The sequence below is a fragment of the Orycteropus afer genome, unplaced genomic scaffold, assembly GCF_000298275.1.
Source record: "Orycteropus afer afer isolate SDZICR_OR568_19922 unplaced genomic scaffold, OryAfe1.0 scaffold00292, whole genome shotgun sequence".
NCBI classification, from domain to species: domain Eukaryota; kingdom Metazoa; phylum Chordata; class Mammalia; order Tubulidentata; family Orycteropodidae; genus Orycteropus; species Orycteropus afer.
Genome location: NW_006921879.1, coordinates 1680004 through 1698405, shown reverse-complemented (window position 1 = coordinate 1698405; position 18402 = coordinate 1680004). Strand labels below are relative to the sequence as shown.

At 40.4% G+C, this 18402-nt stretch overlaps 1 protein-coding gene across 1 annotated transcript in view; it reads right to left on the bottom strand.

Moving 5' to 3' along the window:
• Nucleotides 1-8633, bottom strand: part of TOX4 (TOX high mobility group box family member 4) — a 51493-nt gene extending 42860 nt beyond the window's left edge. Inside the window, exon 1 of the mRNA XM_042782352.1 lies at nt 8400-8633. Coding sequence (XP_042638286.1) covers nt 8400-8633 — 234 coding nt within the window. The remainder of the gene's footprint in view (nt 1-8399) is intronic.
• Nucleotides 8634-18402: the final 9769 nt, after the last annotated feature.

Genomic DNA, 18402 nt, shown 5'->3' with positions numbered 1-18402 from the left:
AATCTGTTGCAAAAGACTCCTTTAAAGTGTTAAGGAGCAAAGATGTCACTTTGAAGACTAAGGTGCGCCTAACTCAAGCCATGGTATTTTCAATAGCTCATATGTGTGTGAAAGCTGGACAATGAACAAGGAACACTGACTAAAAGTTGATGCATTTGAATTGTGGTGTTGGTGAAGAATACCAAAAATACCAAGGACTGCCAGAAGAATATCGAAAATACCATTGACTGGCAGGAGAAAGGACAAATCTGTTTTGGAACAAGTGCAGCTGTAATTTTCCTTAGAAATGAGAATGCCCAGACTTCGTCTCACACACTGGTTGTGTTGTTAGACCAGTCCCTGGAAAAGGATACCATGTTTGGTAAAATAGAGTGTCAGCAAAAAACAGGGAGACACTCGATGAGGTAGATTAACAGTAGTGGCCGTGACAGTGTGCTCAAGCATAGCAAATATTCTAAGGATGGCACAGGACTGGGCAGTGTTTCATTCTGTTGTACATAGAGTCCCTATGAGTCAGAGCCGACTCAACACCACCTAACAACAACACAATAGCGTAGATAAACCTTGAAAACATGCTAAGTGAAATAAGTGAGCCACAAAAAGACAAATATTGTATGATCCCACTTATATGAAATCTCTAGAACAGTCAAGTGTATAAAGATCAAAGTATGTTAGTAGTTTCTGCAGGTGGGCTGCAGAGAGGAGGGAAGGAAGACACAACGCTTAGGAGACACTGAGCTGAAGGTGGTGGACAAATTCCAGAACAGTGATAATTGAATAACATGATGAACATATTTAATGTTACTGAATTGCGCATGTGAAGATTGTTGAAATGGCAACTGTTTTGTTACATGTGTATTTACTACAATATAACAAGCAAACAAAAAAGTCACTTCTGGCACTGCGGTTAAAGCACTTGGCTGCTAACTGAAAAGTCAGAGGTTTGAAAGCACCAGGCTCTCTGCAGGAGAAAGATGGGGCAATCTGCTCTGTAAAGATTTACAGCCTTGGAAACTCTATGGGGCAGTTCTACTCTGTCCTATAGGTTCATTATAAGTCAGAATCAACTTGAAGACTGTGGATTTTTTGTTTGTTTGTTTGTTTGTTTACTGATCAACCAGTAAAAAATTTATACCACAGCCAGTTATTTTATCCTTATAATTACAGATTATTGTTCCACAGCCATCTGGTTAGGGTACATGGTTACCTACCCAGATCACATCTGGTTTTAGAAAATGTAATTAATTATTTCTCCTTTTATCTCCATTCCTTTTTCCCATTCATTTTAGCACTGAGCTGCCTGTTTTTCTCATAGGCAAATGGCATCAAGATTGGGCTCCAGCAGCCTAATTCAGCATCAGTGGGACCTTTCACCTCTCATGGAACTCTTATAATTTAGGATTAAACCCTGGCTGTTGCTAAACATCTGGCCTGAATGCTTTTTTTTCTTCTTGGAACAGCTCCAGATCCACAGGCTTAAAGGAAGAGGTCTTGCTTGATTCGGCTGAGAGAAGCCTCTCTCCAAGGTGTGATGTTTTGCCATTTCACTTAAAGACTAGGAAAGAATCTGGACCCTTCCTGGCCTGTCCTTCTTCAAGGATGTAAACATTCCCTTTAGATTAGGGCTTTTCTCATCCTCCTATTTAAATTTCTAAAATGTTAGGATCAAAGTTGATTGTCACTGTTGTCCAAATAGAAATCATTCTATAAGCATATACAATCTGCTCCCCAAAAGCATTTATCATCGGGGTCAAGGACATTCTGTTTAATCACTTGACAATGCTGAAATCTAGTGGCCTGTGGGTGATAGATTCTCTGCCTAGAAATTTTATTGACTTTTTAAGTTACTTGCCTTGGGAGGTCCAATTGTCACTTCCCAAGAGTTCTTTTGGTAGGCAGTTCCTTCTGCCTGAACTGCACAAAGATGTTGAGTACTTCTCTAGACCCTCCCATTTCTAGTTTTTGTCCTTTAGAGTGACTAACAAAACTTCTGAGAGCAGTGAGATGGTCTTGGACCTGTGACCAGTTATCATTAACTAAAGAAAACATTCTTTCACTGAACATTTTGTTTTAGGGACTTAACATTGCAGTGTCTTTTACCAAATAAACCCCTGCTATGGCGTAGTGCCTAAGGCATTTGACTGCTAATCAGAGGCTGGTGGATTCCTCGGAAGGAAGGTTGGGCAATCTACTTCCGTATGATACTGCCTCGGAAACCCACGGAGTGGTTGCTATGACTTGGATCTGACTCGGCAGTAGTGAGTTTGGTTCCGGTTTGGAATCTAACCAAGCTAATCTGCTCACTGGACGTGACATATTTATTTCCACTTCCCTGGCTTTCCACTAACACTACTCTCTGCTAACATTATACTCAAAGTCCAAAACTTTTTCCTTCAGGAAGCCTTCTGTGATTGATTTAGGGACTTGTAAGCCACTACTGACATGGTACCCCTTAGCTTTCTCATGCTGTTTGTATTTATTTGTATTAAAATTGTTTTGTACTTGTTTTACTTGTTTTGTACTTTGTACTTCTTTGTACATTTTTGTATTTGTTTTATGTGTGGGATCTGTCTCCCCATAGAGCTTGTAAACTCCTGGAGAGCAGGAACTATGTCATCCCTTTACTTTTGTAAAATCTTCCCTTCTCTATAATTCCTTCACAGTGTTCAGTGCTACACTAATTATGTGCTCATCGAATTTGACTGACTGACTTAAAGACTTAGGTTTATTTTAGCCTTTAGAGCAAACAAAAGGCCTCAGAATCATCCCTTTGATAACTCTGTTTCCCTCTCTTCCATCTGTTTACCCTAAGTCCCATAATGCTCTCTTCCCTCTCCTCTTCCACTTTTCCGAGGCTCTCTGCCTCCATTCTATGAGGCATACAATAAGGCTGCCTGTTTCTAAGCTGTCAAATAAGTGTGTACTTACTCAGCCATTCTCCTTTTCAAAAGCATATAATACTATACTAGCCAAATTCACCTTTACCTCATGCCTCCCATGGCCTTCTGGGTCACTTGCTGTGTTAGGCTGGGTTCTCTGGAGAAGCAAAACCAGTACAGCTTAGAGAGAGAGAGAAAGAGAAATTTATCTTAGGAAAATGCCTCACACCCTTATAGAAGCTGGCAAGTCCCAAGTTCTTGGATCAAACGTCAAGCTGGAGGGTTTTCCCGACTCACACAGCTGCAGGGGCTGACAAGCTCAAGGTTGACAGGCAGTATACTGGCTGTTGTCTCCGACGAATGACAAATCCAAGATCACCCAGGCTGAATGGTGGATTTTTCCCTCATGGACAGTTATAGGCAGCACAACAGGATCCCAATCCACAGATGAGTGTCTCTTTTCCCAGGATGTCCATAAATATGGGAGCTCTGGTGGCATAGTGCCTAAGGCACTTGACTGCTAACCTGAAGGCGGGCGGTTCAAATTCACGACTCACTCCTTGGAAGGAAGGTTGGGCAATCTATTTCCATATTGCCTAAGAAACACAAGAATGGGTCTCTATGAGTCGGATCCGACTCCACGGCAGTGAGTTTGGGTTTTTTTTTTCCCCATAAATATATTGGAAGCAGGCCACACCCCTAGGGAAACTCCCTTTCAATGGATTGGCTGCTCAAAACAAATACATCCAATCTCATCACGGGAATAACCCATATCACAACTGCTTAAACCACTGAGAATTGTGGTCCAGCCAAGTTGACACAGCTCCAACTATCATACTTGCTATATCTTCTTGTTTGATTTCCCTTTCTGTTCCACAGGACTGAGATATCATGACCTTTTCTAATATTTTTGTTGTTGTTTCATTATTAAACATATGTATGTATCCAAGCTGTTCATATGTATGTGTAATTTCTATTGTATCCCAAACATAAGAAAATAACATAAGGGAATTTTATTGAAGTTATTGGGAGAAGCCTCCTTCTAACTCCCATATCCGGTTCCATTCGCCAAACCAATTTATAACCTTCTGTACTTGGGTATTTCACCCGAGTAAAGGAAGTATGAAAAAACAGAAATATCTAAAGGATTCATGGCCTATGCTGGTCATTACTGATGTTCTGAGTGAAGTGGCCTTGAAGAAATATCATACAAAGTGGATGTCCCACCCCCATGTGAAGAATAGTAGTTATGAAATAGTCTGGGCGTTGGTTTTTGAAGGTAAGCACCATTGTAAATCATACTAATTATAGGAAAAGATCATTGCAAGTAGCTGAAATGATCCAGGCACATTCCCTACCTGTAATGCCTGCAAATAGATCCTCTGATGGTAGGTCCATTTTGTACCAATTAATATAAGAAGGAGCTCTGGTAGCATAGTGGCTAAAGCACTTGACTGCTAACCAGAAGGCTGGCGGTTCAAACCCACCAGCCACTCCTCGGAAGGAAGGTTGGGCAATCCTACTTCCGTAGTGATACTGCCTCGGAAACCCAAGGAGGGGTCGCTATGAGTCGGGGCCGACTCCACGTCACATAACAACAACAACAACAATATAAGAAGAATAACAGAGTCTCATCCTAGAGACTATTAATAATTAAGATCCTATCTGTCTATTCATTACAAACACATTGTTATGGTAAACTTTAATGCTGCTGTTGTTAGGTGCCGTTGAGTTGGCGCCGACTCAGACTCTATGTACATCAGAACAAAACACTGCCTGGTCCTGCGTCAGCCTCACAACCCTTGCTACACCTGAGCCCATTGTTGCCGCCACTGTGTCAGTCCATCTCGTTGAGGGTCTTCTCCTTTTTTGCTGACCCTCCACTTTACCAAACATGATCTCCTTCTCCAGGGAATGGTCCCTTCTGACAACAAGAGTAGGTGAGATGAAGTCTGGCCATTTTCTCTTCCAAGGAGCATTCCAGCTGCACTTCTTTCAGGGCAGATTTCTTAGTTCTTTTGGAAGTCCATGGTACTTTCAGTATTCTTTACCAACACCATAATTCAAAAGCATCAACTCTTCTTAGGTACTCCCTGTTCAGTGTCAAGCATTCACATGCATATGAGGCTATTGAAAATACCATGGCTTGGGTTAGGCCACCTTAGTCTTCAAAGAGACATCTCAAATTTGGTGTAATAACATCAGTAGCTAGGGGAGAGTTTGGCCAACAAATTTTGTTCAATAAACAAGAAAATATATTTGGCCAATTTATCATATCAAATCATGTGATTCTTTAAAATTTCTGAGCTTCTACCATATATGACCACACAATTGTGTGTTATGTTTTGAGAACATTCTTTTAATTATCTGGAAGGACACCCTTCACTCAGATTGAAAAAAAAAAAAAAAAAAACTTGTAGTAAAGTGTAATAGCACTAGACATTTCCAGTGGGAAATACAGGAAAATCTGTCTCACTGAGTGCAAGAGAATTTCATTTAAAATGAAATAATTTTCTCTCCCATTTAAAAGCAGGCAGTAGAAAATTGCTTTCTCCAACCAACATTTCTACCGCTGCCCCCTAATGTCCCTTCTTCTCCTCATATATAATTTCTTATGTAAGGTTTCTGGGGTCTCCAGTAGCATAGTGCCTAAGGCATTTGACTGTTAATCTAGGAGACTGGCGGTTCAAACCCACCAGTCACTCCTGGGAAGGAAGACTGGGCAATATACTCCCGTAAAGATACTGCCTCGGAAACCCAAGAAGTGGTCACTATGAGTCGAATAGAATCAATGGCAATGTCTGGTTTTGGTTTTGTAAGGCTTCTAAGATAGAAATCTTTTCCATCACATGTATTCACAAGTAGTTCTGGTCTATTGATGGCTTTGAAGCTATTTTACTTTTCTTTTTCTTAATTGAAATTCTTCCCTGCTTTTTTTTTCCAACTGACGTACAACCCTCTGTGCTGTCAAAAGTCCAAACACTGGAACTTTCAAGTCAGAACACTCAAAATTTTGCAAGAGAAGCGTAGCCTTCAGAAACATTTTTAATAGATACATAACCTATATTGTATTGTTCTGAAAAGTGAGGTGCCCATAATGGATTATTCCAGGAACTGGGAACACTCAGTCTTATTTAAAGAATTAATATTTGCTTTTATCTGGTAAAGTTGCTTCACTCCTGCAGTTTAAGTGAGTGATGGTGGTTTCTTCTAACCACACTCAGAATTACAGAGTCCCTCCCCCATCATGATTGAGGGACATCCTGATTATATAAAACTGAGTATGTTGGGGCTGGATCCAGGTAGTCCGATACGATGCCAAAAAGAACTTCATATTCTTTAAACACTCCTTCCCTCTCCCCGTCCCCAAGTCTCCAGCCCGATCCAAAATGGCTTCGCAGAGACAGGTAAGTAAATGTTTTAGTTTAGAGCGCCCCCAATGGCCGGGGTGGAAAAAGAGATCCCGAAAGGCCTCAATGCTTGTGAACTGAGCTATCCTAGACGAGCTGTCGCCAGGTTCATTTTCAATCAGGCATATCTGTGGTTGCCTACGTACCCTTCTCAGCCTTTTAGGACCGCCCACTCTCAAGAGACTTCCTGGATGGTGCTCACACTACCATGCTGGAAGAGGCCGGGCTTCGGCCCTGCTATTGGTGGGTAGGAGCGTAGGTGGGCGGAGCCGAGGGAGAATGGACTACTAGCATGCTCGGTTGAGACGAGAGCTGGCCATGCTCCGCCGGAAAGCGCCTTGTTCTCCGAAAGGGTGAGTTGAAACGCTGGCTGGAAAGGAAGCACCAGGACTTAATTCAGGTAAGCTTCCCGCTTACGCCCACTTCTCAGTACAGCTCCAAGAGTCCTTGCAAAAGCTAAAGGTCTTAGAATTGATTTCAACAACTCATTATCTCCTTCCGCCCCCGCCCGTCCCCCAGTTGTGAGGGATCAGGTGCTGGGTGATGCTCTGGACTGAACCATTCTTCTTTGTGAGAGGCCGGGGAGAGGGTGGCTGCGGAGCCGCGGGGTCCGAGTCGGGCCAAAGTCGTGAAGGGCCTGCCCGGGCCGTTGTGGCGTTTTTAGGGCTTGTCATTGCATTACTGGGTGTGGTGTAGATTTGAGGCAGCTCCTTGTTCTTCTTTCTCCTTCAGAAGAGGACAAACTCCCCGATTCCGTTTGGTTACTCCATACTTTGGACTCAGAGTGGGAGGTTAGGTTTTTTTTCCTCCCTTCTTTTTTTGTTTGTTTTTTAATAATAGAGGTGGGTAGCAAAGCATGGTGTGAGCGTGCGCAGGTTGTTGTTACACATTCTTAGGTATTATTTCTGTGGGTCTTCTGGGAGAAAAGGGCATGCTGTTGGAGTGTGTTTAGAGATGTGAGAGAGGAGCTCAAGCCTTGCATTTCCACTGACAGATCTGCAGAGCTCACTAGGTTTCTGTTGCATTATGTAAATTCTTCCCTGGCAGAAGACCCCTCCCCTTGAAGCGAATGCAATTTCTTTATTTACCTGTGTCGCAGGCAGTTTCCCTGCTTATCGCATCAGCTTTGCAAATGCAGCAGCTATTGCCTTTTTAGGGACAAGCCTGAAGTGATTAAGATCACACACACACACACACGTATACGTGTGTGTGTTTGTATATATATATGTATGTACATATTCTCATTTCAGTGATTGAGCACAGTGAGCCGTTAGTCAGACTTGGAACTCAGTATCTTTTTTTATTAAATGAAGAGTAGACCTAGTGTAACACTTCAAGTATTCAGACAGAAGAGTTGCATTATCAGTGTCTGCTGCAGGCCCCATCACACCAGCATCCATGGATCATTTAATCTCCTTGTTGCTCTGAGCCTTTCAGCTCAGTCAGGGACTTACTGATTGTTTGGGGTTATCTTTATCATCACCTGAGGTCCTGTTTGGTGCAGGACACTTTAGGTACTAGTAGGTGAATCTGTGCTTTGGATAATGTCTCTGCTACTTATTTAGGGCAACCAGCTCTGTGGTGATACTGCCTTGGAAACCCAAGGAGGGGTTGCTGTGAGTCGGGTCGGACTCAACGGCACATAACAACAACAATTTATTTAGATAATGACTTCTGCTTATGAATTTCTTTTGGCTTGGTCACCAGATAGATTTCAGAACAAACTGCAGTCAATCTAACAGGGCAGAATGTGGGACACTCCTCATTCCAAATATTTTGGAATGATCCCACCCCTAAAAGAAGGGGAAAAAAAGTTATGATAAGAAAAACATTTTCCATTTAAGAAGATCTTCGTTGCAAGTGTGGCATGTCATCTGCAAGGCATGAGGAAGGACATTAGCAAAGAAGAGGATAGGCGCAGTTTTGGAAGAAGGTTTAAAACTGGAAAAGCAAAGGAGTAATAATGAGTTAAGGGATTTGATGGTGCAATATATGGATACTTGCACAGTTCACACCCATGCTTTAATCTAGCCTGTGCATCTGACCTTTTGATTTCATCAGTTCTCAAATCGAGAAAATCCATTTAAACATAGATGGAAAATGTACCTACTGAACGATCGTGAATCACCAGGAAACAGGGATCTTGTGTTTCCTGGGACAGCCTTCTCTGCAGCACTGTTAAGTGATGGGATGGAGGAATCTTGGCGTTGTGATAACCACCATTGTATACCACTGCAGGATTATAGTTAGAATAGGAAAATTTGGCATGTGAAGGGTTGAGTTTCTGATAGGTAATGTAGGATGGTGAGGACGCATATTCTTTAAAAGAACCTACCGTATACATCTCCCACCCTTTAATATTAATTTGTGGTTACCAAGAACTGCTTGTTTGAATGAATAAGATTTGATACTTTTGTCTGTGGAGGATTGTAACATTTTCACAGGCTAATACTAAATGCTTTGGAGATACTGTTTATCTGTAGGCCTTGTAAAGTTAACACATCTTCTGTGCTTACATTGAACTTCATTAATACCTGGGGGATAAATAGAAGACAACTATTTTTCTGTACCCCCTGCCTCTAGAAGTCACTTCACTTTGGGCTTGCATTTGACCTGCCCATGCCCTGCTGTAACTGACCTGGTATTTACTATTTTATCTTTAACAGTTTATTCATTGACAGACTACCACGTTTCATATCTTATTAATTTCTTATACTTCCTCTTTAATTTTTTATTCTTTTTCCTCACAAAGTTGGTGGTGGTCTTTTCATCCTTCTATTACGTTTTGATCACTTTGCTTTTTGTTTTAATTCACTGACATTGCACCTTTTTTGTCTCTGTTTTGCTGAGGTCTTTCAGGGAATGTAAAACCAAACTCACTGCCATCAAGTTGATTCCAACTTATAGCAACCCCCATTGGGTTTCTGAGGTGGTACATCTTTAAGAAAGTAGATTGCCCCATCTGCCTTCTGCAGAGCAGCTGGTGGGTTTGAACCGCCAGCCTTTTGGTTTGCAGCCAGATGCGCCTCTTCAGGAATGTAAAGAGGCAGTAATTTCCAAGATGTTTTTCTTTGGTACCTAGTATTTACATTTCTATATAACACAAGTTTCTGCATGAACCATTGTCTTTTGCCTAAAATCTTACTTACCATTAACTGAATTCTAAATTTTTTCCTCAGTAACCTTTTTCTCCCTTAACTTGTCAGTTTTTCTGTTCACTCTGTGTATGACATTATAATATTCTTTTGTATTTTCTAACAATCTCATATTGCCTTTAAAATTTCCTTTATATTTTTGTTGGCAAAATAAGTCCACCTCTTTGTTACTTAATGTTTCAAATTTAAACTACAAAGTATTTTCCTGAGATTTCTCTGAAGTTGTTTTGCAAATAACTTATTTCTTTTGCCTTTTTATTACCCATTACTTTCTGTCCTTCACTGTAGGCTCTTGGTTGTTTAATGTCAGGTGAAGCAAAATAGTCAACTGTAAAATATCTTAACTCTTGTCTTCAGATTACAGTAGAAGACTAAAAATTGAAACAGTTTATGTGTGTAACATGAAAATAAAAAATCCAGCAGGCATAGATAGAAATCAGCCTGGTATAGATAATTGCTTTACATTCTCTAAAGCAGAGCTGGGTCCAGGAATGTAGTCTAAGCAGTGGAGCAGAGTACGGAACCTGGACAATGTTCTGGCCCCTTCAAATTTAGTCAATCTTAGTATGTTCTCAAGGAGCTCTGGTGGTGTAGTGCCTAAGGCATTTTGACTGCTTACCAGAAGGTTGGCGGTACAAACCGACCAGATACTTAGTGGAAGGAAAACTGAACAATCTACTTCTATAAAGATTTTCTGCCTCAGAAACCCAAAGGGGGTCGCTATGAGTCGGAATCGACTCAGTGGCAATGAGTTTGGTTTGGTTTTAGTTGGTATGTTCTCAGTAGTTTGCTTGGAAAGGGTTCTCAGACCATCTGACTCACTTAAGTTAAAATAAAAGTACAAAAACATTGCAAAGACAAGCCAAGGATTTTAAAACTTATTTACTATTATGGATAATTATTAGGAAAAATTGACTGTCATTGAATGAATGAAACATTCCTATTTCTGCTATACATTTCCAGAGAAATTTGTTTTGTTTGTGGCTTCCTTTTATTTGGTATTTTCCAACATTTCTTTTTAAAATGATAATTAGATAACATGCTACTGGAATTGTTGTTGTTATTTGGTGCCATCAAGTCAGTTTCGACTCATGGTGATCCTGTGTACAACAGAATGAAACACTGCCCGTTCCTGCACCATCCTCACAATTGTTGTTATGCTAATAATAATTTCCGGTAAGCAAACTCAACCCACTGCCATCCAGTCGATTCTGACTCCTAGTGACCCTATAGGACAGAGTGGAACTGCCCCATAGAGTTTCCAAGGCTGTAAATCTTTACAGAAGCAGACTTTGCTTTTTCCTGTGGAGCAGCTGGTAGTATCGAACAGCCAACATTTTGATTAGCAGCCAAGGGGTTTACCACTATGTCACCAGAGCTCCTAATTTCCAGTGCTGTGCTGCTTTTCTCCCTTGTATGCCAACACCTTAAATGTGGTAGTCCTAATCCTTTTGGTAATGTCCCAATATTCCAGTAATTCATAATTCTGTAATAACACCTGTTTGTTCTGAGAGTCTCTTATTCTCTAGTATGTCAATAATTTTCTGAGAAAGAATATACTAAGTTAATTAATTTTATTTCAGAGGAAGGATATCCGAGAGGAGTAAAGTCTTTCAAATTTTGCACATTGTCTGTAGTTGTTGTTATAAAAACCTTTGGACTCTCCTCTTTGCTTGCTTTATATTTTTTCTTCTGTCTTGTATGAGTATCCAGAGATGCATTGTCCCACTAGCAATAGGGGACTTTTTTTTTTTTTTTTTAAACCCAGTGATTTCTGTAGTTTGGTTTCCTATTTAGAACAAAAATCATAATACAATTTTATGTATGGAATATGATGTTTATCAGATATATATCTACCTAAATAAGCTGTGTGAATGGGAAATTTTGTTTTTCTAATTAGGGGCTACCAAGTTACATGAACCTTTTACCTAGTGTGTTATTCTTCACTGTTTCTACTCAGTACTCAGTCATTCTTTTTTTGGGGGAAATGACACAGATTAATTAATTAGTCTGCTCTGCCTTTATTATGTATCAAGTCTCCTATAAAAAGTGGTGCTTTTGCTTGTTTTTCAGGTATGCCTTGTGTTGGGGACCTCTTTCATTAGGTTTTTAATACATACAGGTAGCAGCAACTTCCATTCACTGTTCTCTTGAAAGTCATGGGCATCAAAAGCTGAGACAGCTGGGTCTGGCCATGTGAACTGCCCACCCAGAGACAGCCTAGTCAGTTGGAGAACTGTAAGTTACCACAAGCAGATATTGTAAAGTAAATGGAGTGCTTATGAAAATAGACACTGGCATCATTTCTACAACCATAAAAGTGGTTAGTTGAATTACCAGGGCTGTTGCCCTAGACACCAGTGCTGGTTGTAGTCTGTGTTCCATGGCTGTGAGGTTAGAAGGTTGGGCTGCTTTCTCAGCATAGTAGGACCAGAACCCTTTCATCCTCCCCAGCAGTCTTCCTGTTCTAATTGTGAAACTTACACATCTATTTGAGCATCCCACTAGTCTGCTTTGCAGATCAGTTCCACCAAATCTCTGAAGAGTAAGCTTTTCTTTGAAATGGTGATGTTGAAATGAGCCTTGAGGATAAGTAAGAATTAAATAAATTTTGTTTTGAGACAAGCCTTTAGTGGTATTTTAAAATATTGGACAGGTAATAATGAACACCTTTTTATTTGCTTACTTTGTATCAAGTGTTATACATTGTCTTTTAATCTTCAGAATAACCCTGAAATGTGTGTAATGTTAGATTCATTTTACAGAAGAGAAAAAAGCCTTGGTGAGGCTAGGTAACTGAACCAGGAGCAGGACACTGGCCTGTCTCCTTTTAAAACCCTGTTCGTTATCCAGCCTTCTCCTATCTAAAAAGTTCAGTGTTGAAGTCTGTGGGAGAACAAGATTGTACAGTGCTGTCTTTGATCACAACACTGGATAGGTAGGCATTATTTGGTAGCCTCTGTAGAGGCTATTTTTGGCAGTTGTAGAACCTTGAGAATATAAAATTTCTCTTTGTCTTTGTATCCTTGTGATAAAAGGGGAAAAAAAAGAACATTAGTTTGTTTCTTTTATTTAAGTTAGTTATTTTGAAGATAAGTATATGAAATACTTTGAGCACTACAGAGGAGTATCACTTTGGTGAGTCTTGCAAATAGCTATTTATTAGCCAGTACAAGTCAAACCAACCCAATAAGTTTTCATCAGTCCTATGCTACCAGGGTCAATTTTTGTGCCTTTAGGCAAAGGTTGTATAAGAGTGCTTTATAATGTCTTTCCTCTCTCCCCTCCACTTTTTTTTTTTTGTTTTTTTTCAATATAAATGTTGCAATGAACATAGTCGCTAGGTGAATTAATAAATATTTATATTTTATGGTTAGGTTGAATAAATGTATGTGTACTTGCCTAACTAAAATAGGGCAGGCGAGGGTGGTGTGGGTCACATTAAGAGGACCAGAATGACACTACCTAAATTGTGTGTATTGTAATTTATGCTGGATGCCCCAAAGTGACGCAATATAGAGTGATACACCTCGGTAATACAACTTAGATATTTCTCATCTGGAGCCCAAAATATGATTTTTTTACTTCAGTAACCATGAACCGGTGAAGACAGACTTCACCAGATCTAGTCTAACTCGACTCTTTATCCTACTGCAGCCCCATCACTGCACACCTTAGGTTGTTGTTGTCGTTGTTATGTGCCGTCGAGTCGCACTCGACTCACAGCGAGCCTTCCTTGGGTTTCCGAGGCAGTATCACTACGGAAGTAGATTGTCCAGCCTTCCTTCCGAGGAGTGGCTGGTGGGTTTGAACCGCTAGCCTTCTGGTTAGCAGTCAAGTGCCTTAGGCACTACGCTACCAGAGCTACCTACACCTTAGGCTGGAAGTTGGGAAATGTATTTCTTCAATAAAAGTACATTGAATGTCCATTACTACCTGTTAAGCAGGGGGCTCTGGTAGTGTAGTGCCTAAGGCACTTGACTGCTAACCAGAAGGCTGGCAGTTCAAACCCACCAGCCACTCCTGGGAAGGAAGGTTGGGCAGTCTACTTCCGTAGTGATACTACCTCGGAAACCCAAGGAGGGGTCGCTGTGAGTCAGGTCTAACTCCATGGCACATAACAACAACAACAACAACAACCTAACTGTTAAGCTCAGGGAATGCTGTAGAGAACAATGTGTATCTTGCACTTGCAGAACTTAAATTTTAATGGGGAGGTGGAGGTGGGCATCAAACAATTATGTATTCAGTCACTCAGTCTCTACTACAATGGAAAAGTACTGGATATTATGAGAATGTATAATAGGGACATATAACCTAGAGTATAATATAGTAGGATGAGAGTCATAGTGAAAGGAGCCGGGGTGGCACAGTTGTTAAGCACTCATCTACTAACTGTGAAAGGTCAGTAGTTGGAACCCACCGATTGGCTTCTTGGCATAAAAGACCTGGCAATCTGCTCCTATACAGATTACAGCCTAAGAAACCTCGTGGGATGGCTCTCTGTCTTACAGGGTCACCATGAGTCAGAATTGACTTGATAAACACAACAATGATGGTAAAGCCACACTGTTGTTGTTAGCTGCCGTCGAGTTGGGCCCCCGACTCAGGACTACCACATGTGTTAGAGAGTAGAACTGCTCTGTAGAGTTTTCTAGACTGTAATATTTATGGAAGCATTTCACCAGGCCTTTCCTCCACTGCCAACCTTTAGATTAGCAGCTGAACACAAACCTTTGTGACACCCAGGCTCCGGGAGCCACACTATCTAAATTCAAATCTGGTACCATTTTTCACTGGTTGTGAAATCTTGGGCAAGTTATTTTTCTCTCTGTACCTCAATTTCCTCTTTTGTAAAATAAGGATAGTTATTTTAGGCTTCTTAAAAAGGATTAAATTTGTTAATACATTTGCATTGCTATATGCCTGACATATAATGTACATTCAGTAAATTTAGCTGTTATTAGTTTGGGAAGCCAGGGAAAGCTTTTCTTTGAAATGGTAAAATTGAAATGAGCATGAAGGATAAGTAGGAATTAATTAGGCAGATGGAGGGGAACCAGTTAGAAGGTAATTGGAATAGTCCAGGGAAGTGAGGATGTTAAATTAAGCCAGAATAGCAGTTGAGGCAGAAGTGGATGGATTTGAGTAATGTTTAAGAGGTAAAGATAGGACTTAAAAATGTTGGATATGGGTGATAAGGAAAAGGGCTTCTTGTCTCTGCAGCCATGGCTAGATAGAAAATGACTGCCTTCTTTGTGTATGTACACATGTGGTGGTGGAAGCTGGAGAGACTACCAGAAAGAGCTATTGAGTAAGCAGGGAGGTAGTAGATATACGGGTTTTGAGTTCAGAAGTGACATTTTGCCCAAACATGTAAATGAGAGGCATAAGCATGCTGATAATTTGTTGGAATAATAATAATAATTGAAGTAAAAAATGTGAATGGAGCATCATTGAAAAGAAAGTATAATAGGAGAAGAAAAGAAGGTATAGGACCAACTCTTGGTCATCTTCAACAGTCAAATGTTGAAAGGGGAGAAGAGTAGCAAAGAGATGTGGCCAGAGAGTTAGTAGGAAAACCAGGAAAATAGGGTGTCCTGGAAGCCATGGGAAAAAGTGCCTGAAGGTAGAGGGGTAGAGGTGTTTTTCTGAAATCCTTATAACGCTTCCTTGGATTCCTGGGAGTCTTATGTAATTTAGGTCACATACCACTCAAAGTTGGCTACTAGTGACTTAGCCCATCTTTAGTGACTGGGTTTATGTTGACTGAAGCCAATTAGTTGAACATGATCTTCAGAATTAAGAGTGTAGGTAATTCCTTTTTTCCTTAAATTGAGTTTAATCTAGAGGGAGAGAGCTAGAATGAGTAGATATTGGCCTACTGAAATGAAATTATTTTGGAGGCCATTAATTTGGGTGGTGATTTTCTCTCTAATTAATTAGTATCCTCAGTGATAGAGACATTGACACACACACACACACAAAAGTCAATTATTTGTCCAGCAACATTTGTTGAACACTTCCTAGGAGTGATGTGCCACATACTGTGCTAGGTGCTTCGTTAATTCTCATTAACTAGGTGAAATTATCATCTCCATGCAGAGGAATGAACTAGACTTGGAAAGGTTAATTCATTTCCTCAACGTTATGCAGATGTTAATTGGTGGGACAGAAATTTGAACCCAGGTCTTTCTGACTTCAAAGCTCATTATATACCTCCGTATACAAATATAACTAAAACATAAAGTAGAAGATGCTATGAAAACTCATGGGACAAATTACTCTGGTTTGACCATGAAAGTTAGAGATCAGAAGAGCCTTTATTAAATCTAGGAGACATTTAAAAATTCTTATATTACTGGACCTTTTTCCTTTCTTCAATAATAATTGATCATGCTTTTCCCCCTGCACAACTCTGCGTCTGTGACACTGTACTCTCCTACTTCTCTGCTTATTCCTTCTCTATCTGCTTAGTTGACATAGTATATTTTGATTTTTAAATCTTGGTGTTCTCCCGAGTTCCTCCTTAGCCTTTTCTCACTCTATACCGAAATCACAAACAGTTTTGAGACCAAAACAAGGTCTGCAGCTAAGTGTTTTGTTTAGCCTGTATAATGTTTAAAAAAGATTTTAAATAAGTTGTCTACATATAAATTCTGTAAGTTTTATATTTAACTCTTTTTCTGACTTTTGAAAAATATGAAGTTCTTTCTCAACTTTGGATATGGGTGTTCCTATGTGGCAATACTTATTAGTTAATTGAATAGCAGCTGTTCTCTTTTGCATGGACATGGGGTTCTTCAGTTTACAGGGCCCCCTTCCCCCCAACATTTTCTTTTGTCTTCCCAACAGTATTTGAGCAGTTTTTCTTATATTTACCCTGCTCTTCACATACCTGAATGATCTCCGCTCTTTCAACTTAAGTGCTAGCTAAATCTATCACCAGAACAGACTTTTAGACTCATACAGCCAAACCCCCTTGAATGACATCACATATATTAAAGGCAACTCAGACTCAACATGGGTGAATTCATCTTTCCCTCTAAACTCCTGGTACTGCTGATTTTTATACCATGAGTATTTCACTGCTCTGCCCTTCCTATCACTATAGCAATATAGTTGCCCTAAGCACCATGTTGTTGTTGTTGTTATGTGCCGTGGAGTCGGACCTGACTCATAGCGACCCCTCCTTGGGTTTCTGAGGCAGTATCACTAGGAAGTAGATTGCCTCATCTTCCTTCCGAGGAGTGGCTGGTGGGTTTGAACTGCCAGCCCTCTGGTTAGCAGTCAAGTGCCTTATGCACTATGCTACCAGAGCTCCTGTTAGGATTCTTAATTGCAAACAACAGGAATTATTTGATGGCTAACTTAAACAGAAAGGGAATGTATTGAAGGATATTGGGTGGCTCACAGAATAAACAGGAATCCTAGAGAACCTGGTTTAGAAAATGGTCTGAAACTGAGAGAGGCTAAGCCATAGGGAGCACAAATCAATGTCACACCACTGGAAGATTCTGTTTAGGATGCTGCTTTTGAACTCTTGGGTCTGCCACTGTTGAATATTGTGCAGCTTATTGGTTCTGGGTCTTTGCATCACCCTTCCAGAGTTAGAGTCCTCTAGCAGGACTGTCTGCTTAAACTAGCCTAGATCATGTGCCTACTTATCTGCTAGAGAAGAGGAAAAGGATCCCCTTCTGGCTCTACATTGAGAGGTGAGACTCAGCTTCCCATTGAAGACTCTTATGTTAGTCCCTCAATATAGGAAGGGGGCTTTTGGTTGCTGATCAGACAAGACCACTCCCCCCCCCCCAATAAAATATCCACTATACAACTCTTTTTTGGATTATTACAGCAAGCTCCTAATTTCTGCATCCTGTGTTACCTTACCTGAAAATTCAGTAGCCAGAGGTGGCTAACCAAAATGTAATTCTGATCATGTCACTCCATGTTTCAGTAGCTGCTCATTGCCATTAAGAGAAAGTTTGTTGTGCCATTCAGGGCTCTCCATGATCTGCCTTACCTATCAACCTCACTTCCCTCATAATTTCTGTGGTTTACACTTTAGCAAGACTGAACTACAGAACTACTTAGTACCCTCCACAAGCCTCCTACTCGTTCTCAATGCTGTGCTTTGTGTTGCCTTTCCACTTACTGACCCTACTGCTTGGAATACTCTTTACTTGTAGCCTCCCCTCCCACCTGATTAGCTCCTCCTCATCCTTAAAGAAACTACTTCCTTGATGCCTTTCTTCCTAAATTATTAAATCCCTTTCTACTGTTCCTGTTACGCTCCCCTGATTTCGTTACATATTTTCACATTGTATTATAATTGTTTCCTTTTGTTGCTGTCATTGCATATTCACATTGTATTGTAATTGTATCCTTTTGTCCCTGTTGTCATGGGCCCTACTCTTTCCCTTTCCCCCACATATACACACAAATACCTTCTGTGAGTTCTTTGAGGGTAAAGATTATGTCTTAACTCATATTTGGATCCTCAGTACTAGCATGTTTCTAGTATAGCATATGCATAATAAATGTGGAGATAATAAAGAAGCATTGACTGTAGAATAAGTAGGATTTTTGATGATAAGGCAAAGATAAGAAGTAAAGAATTCTTACAATTTGAAAGCAACAGCATTAGCTAGGCCCAGATAAAAAAAAAAAGTATATGGTAATGATAAGTTGTCATTTTTCTTGGCCAGCATGTAAGTGTATATGTAGAACAGTGAGAAGTAAGACTGGAAAGGCCAGATGTGGGCCTTGATTGTTAGCAGAGGAAATTGGACTTTATATCTTAACAGGAAACCTTTGAAAGTTTTTAAGCAGGAGACCCACTGGGCCATACTATGTTTTAGAAAGATTGATCTGATAGCAGAGTAGATGGGGGGTGGCCATGGGGGAGAGGATGGGGAATCAGCTATAAGGTGGTTCCTTTCTCTTTTTTTTTTTTTT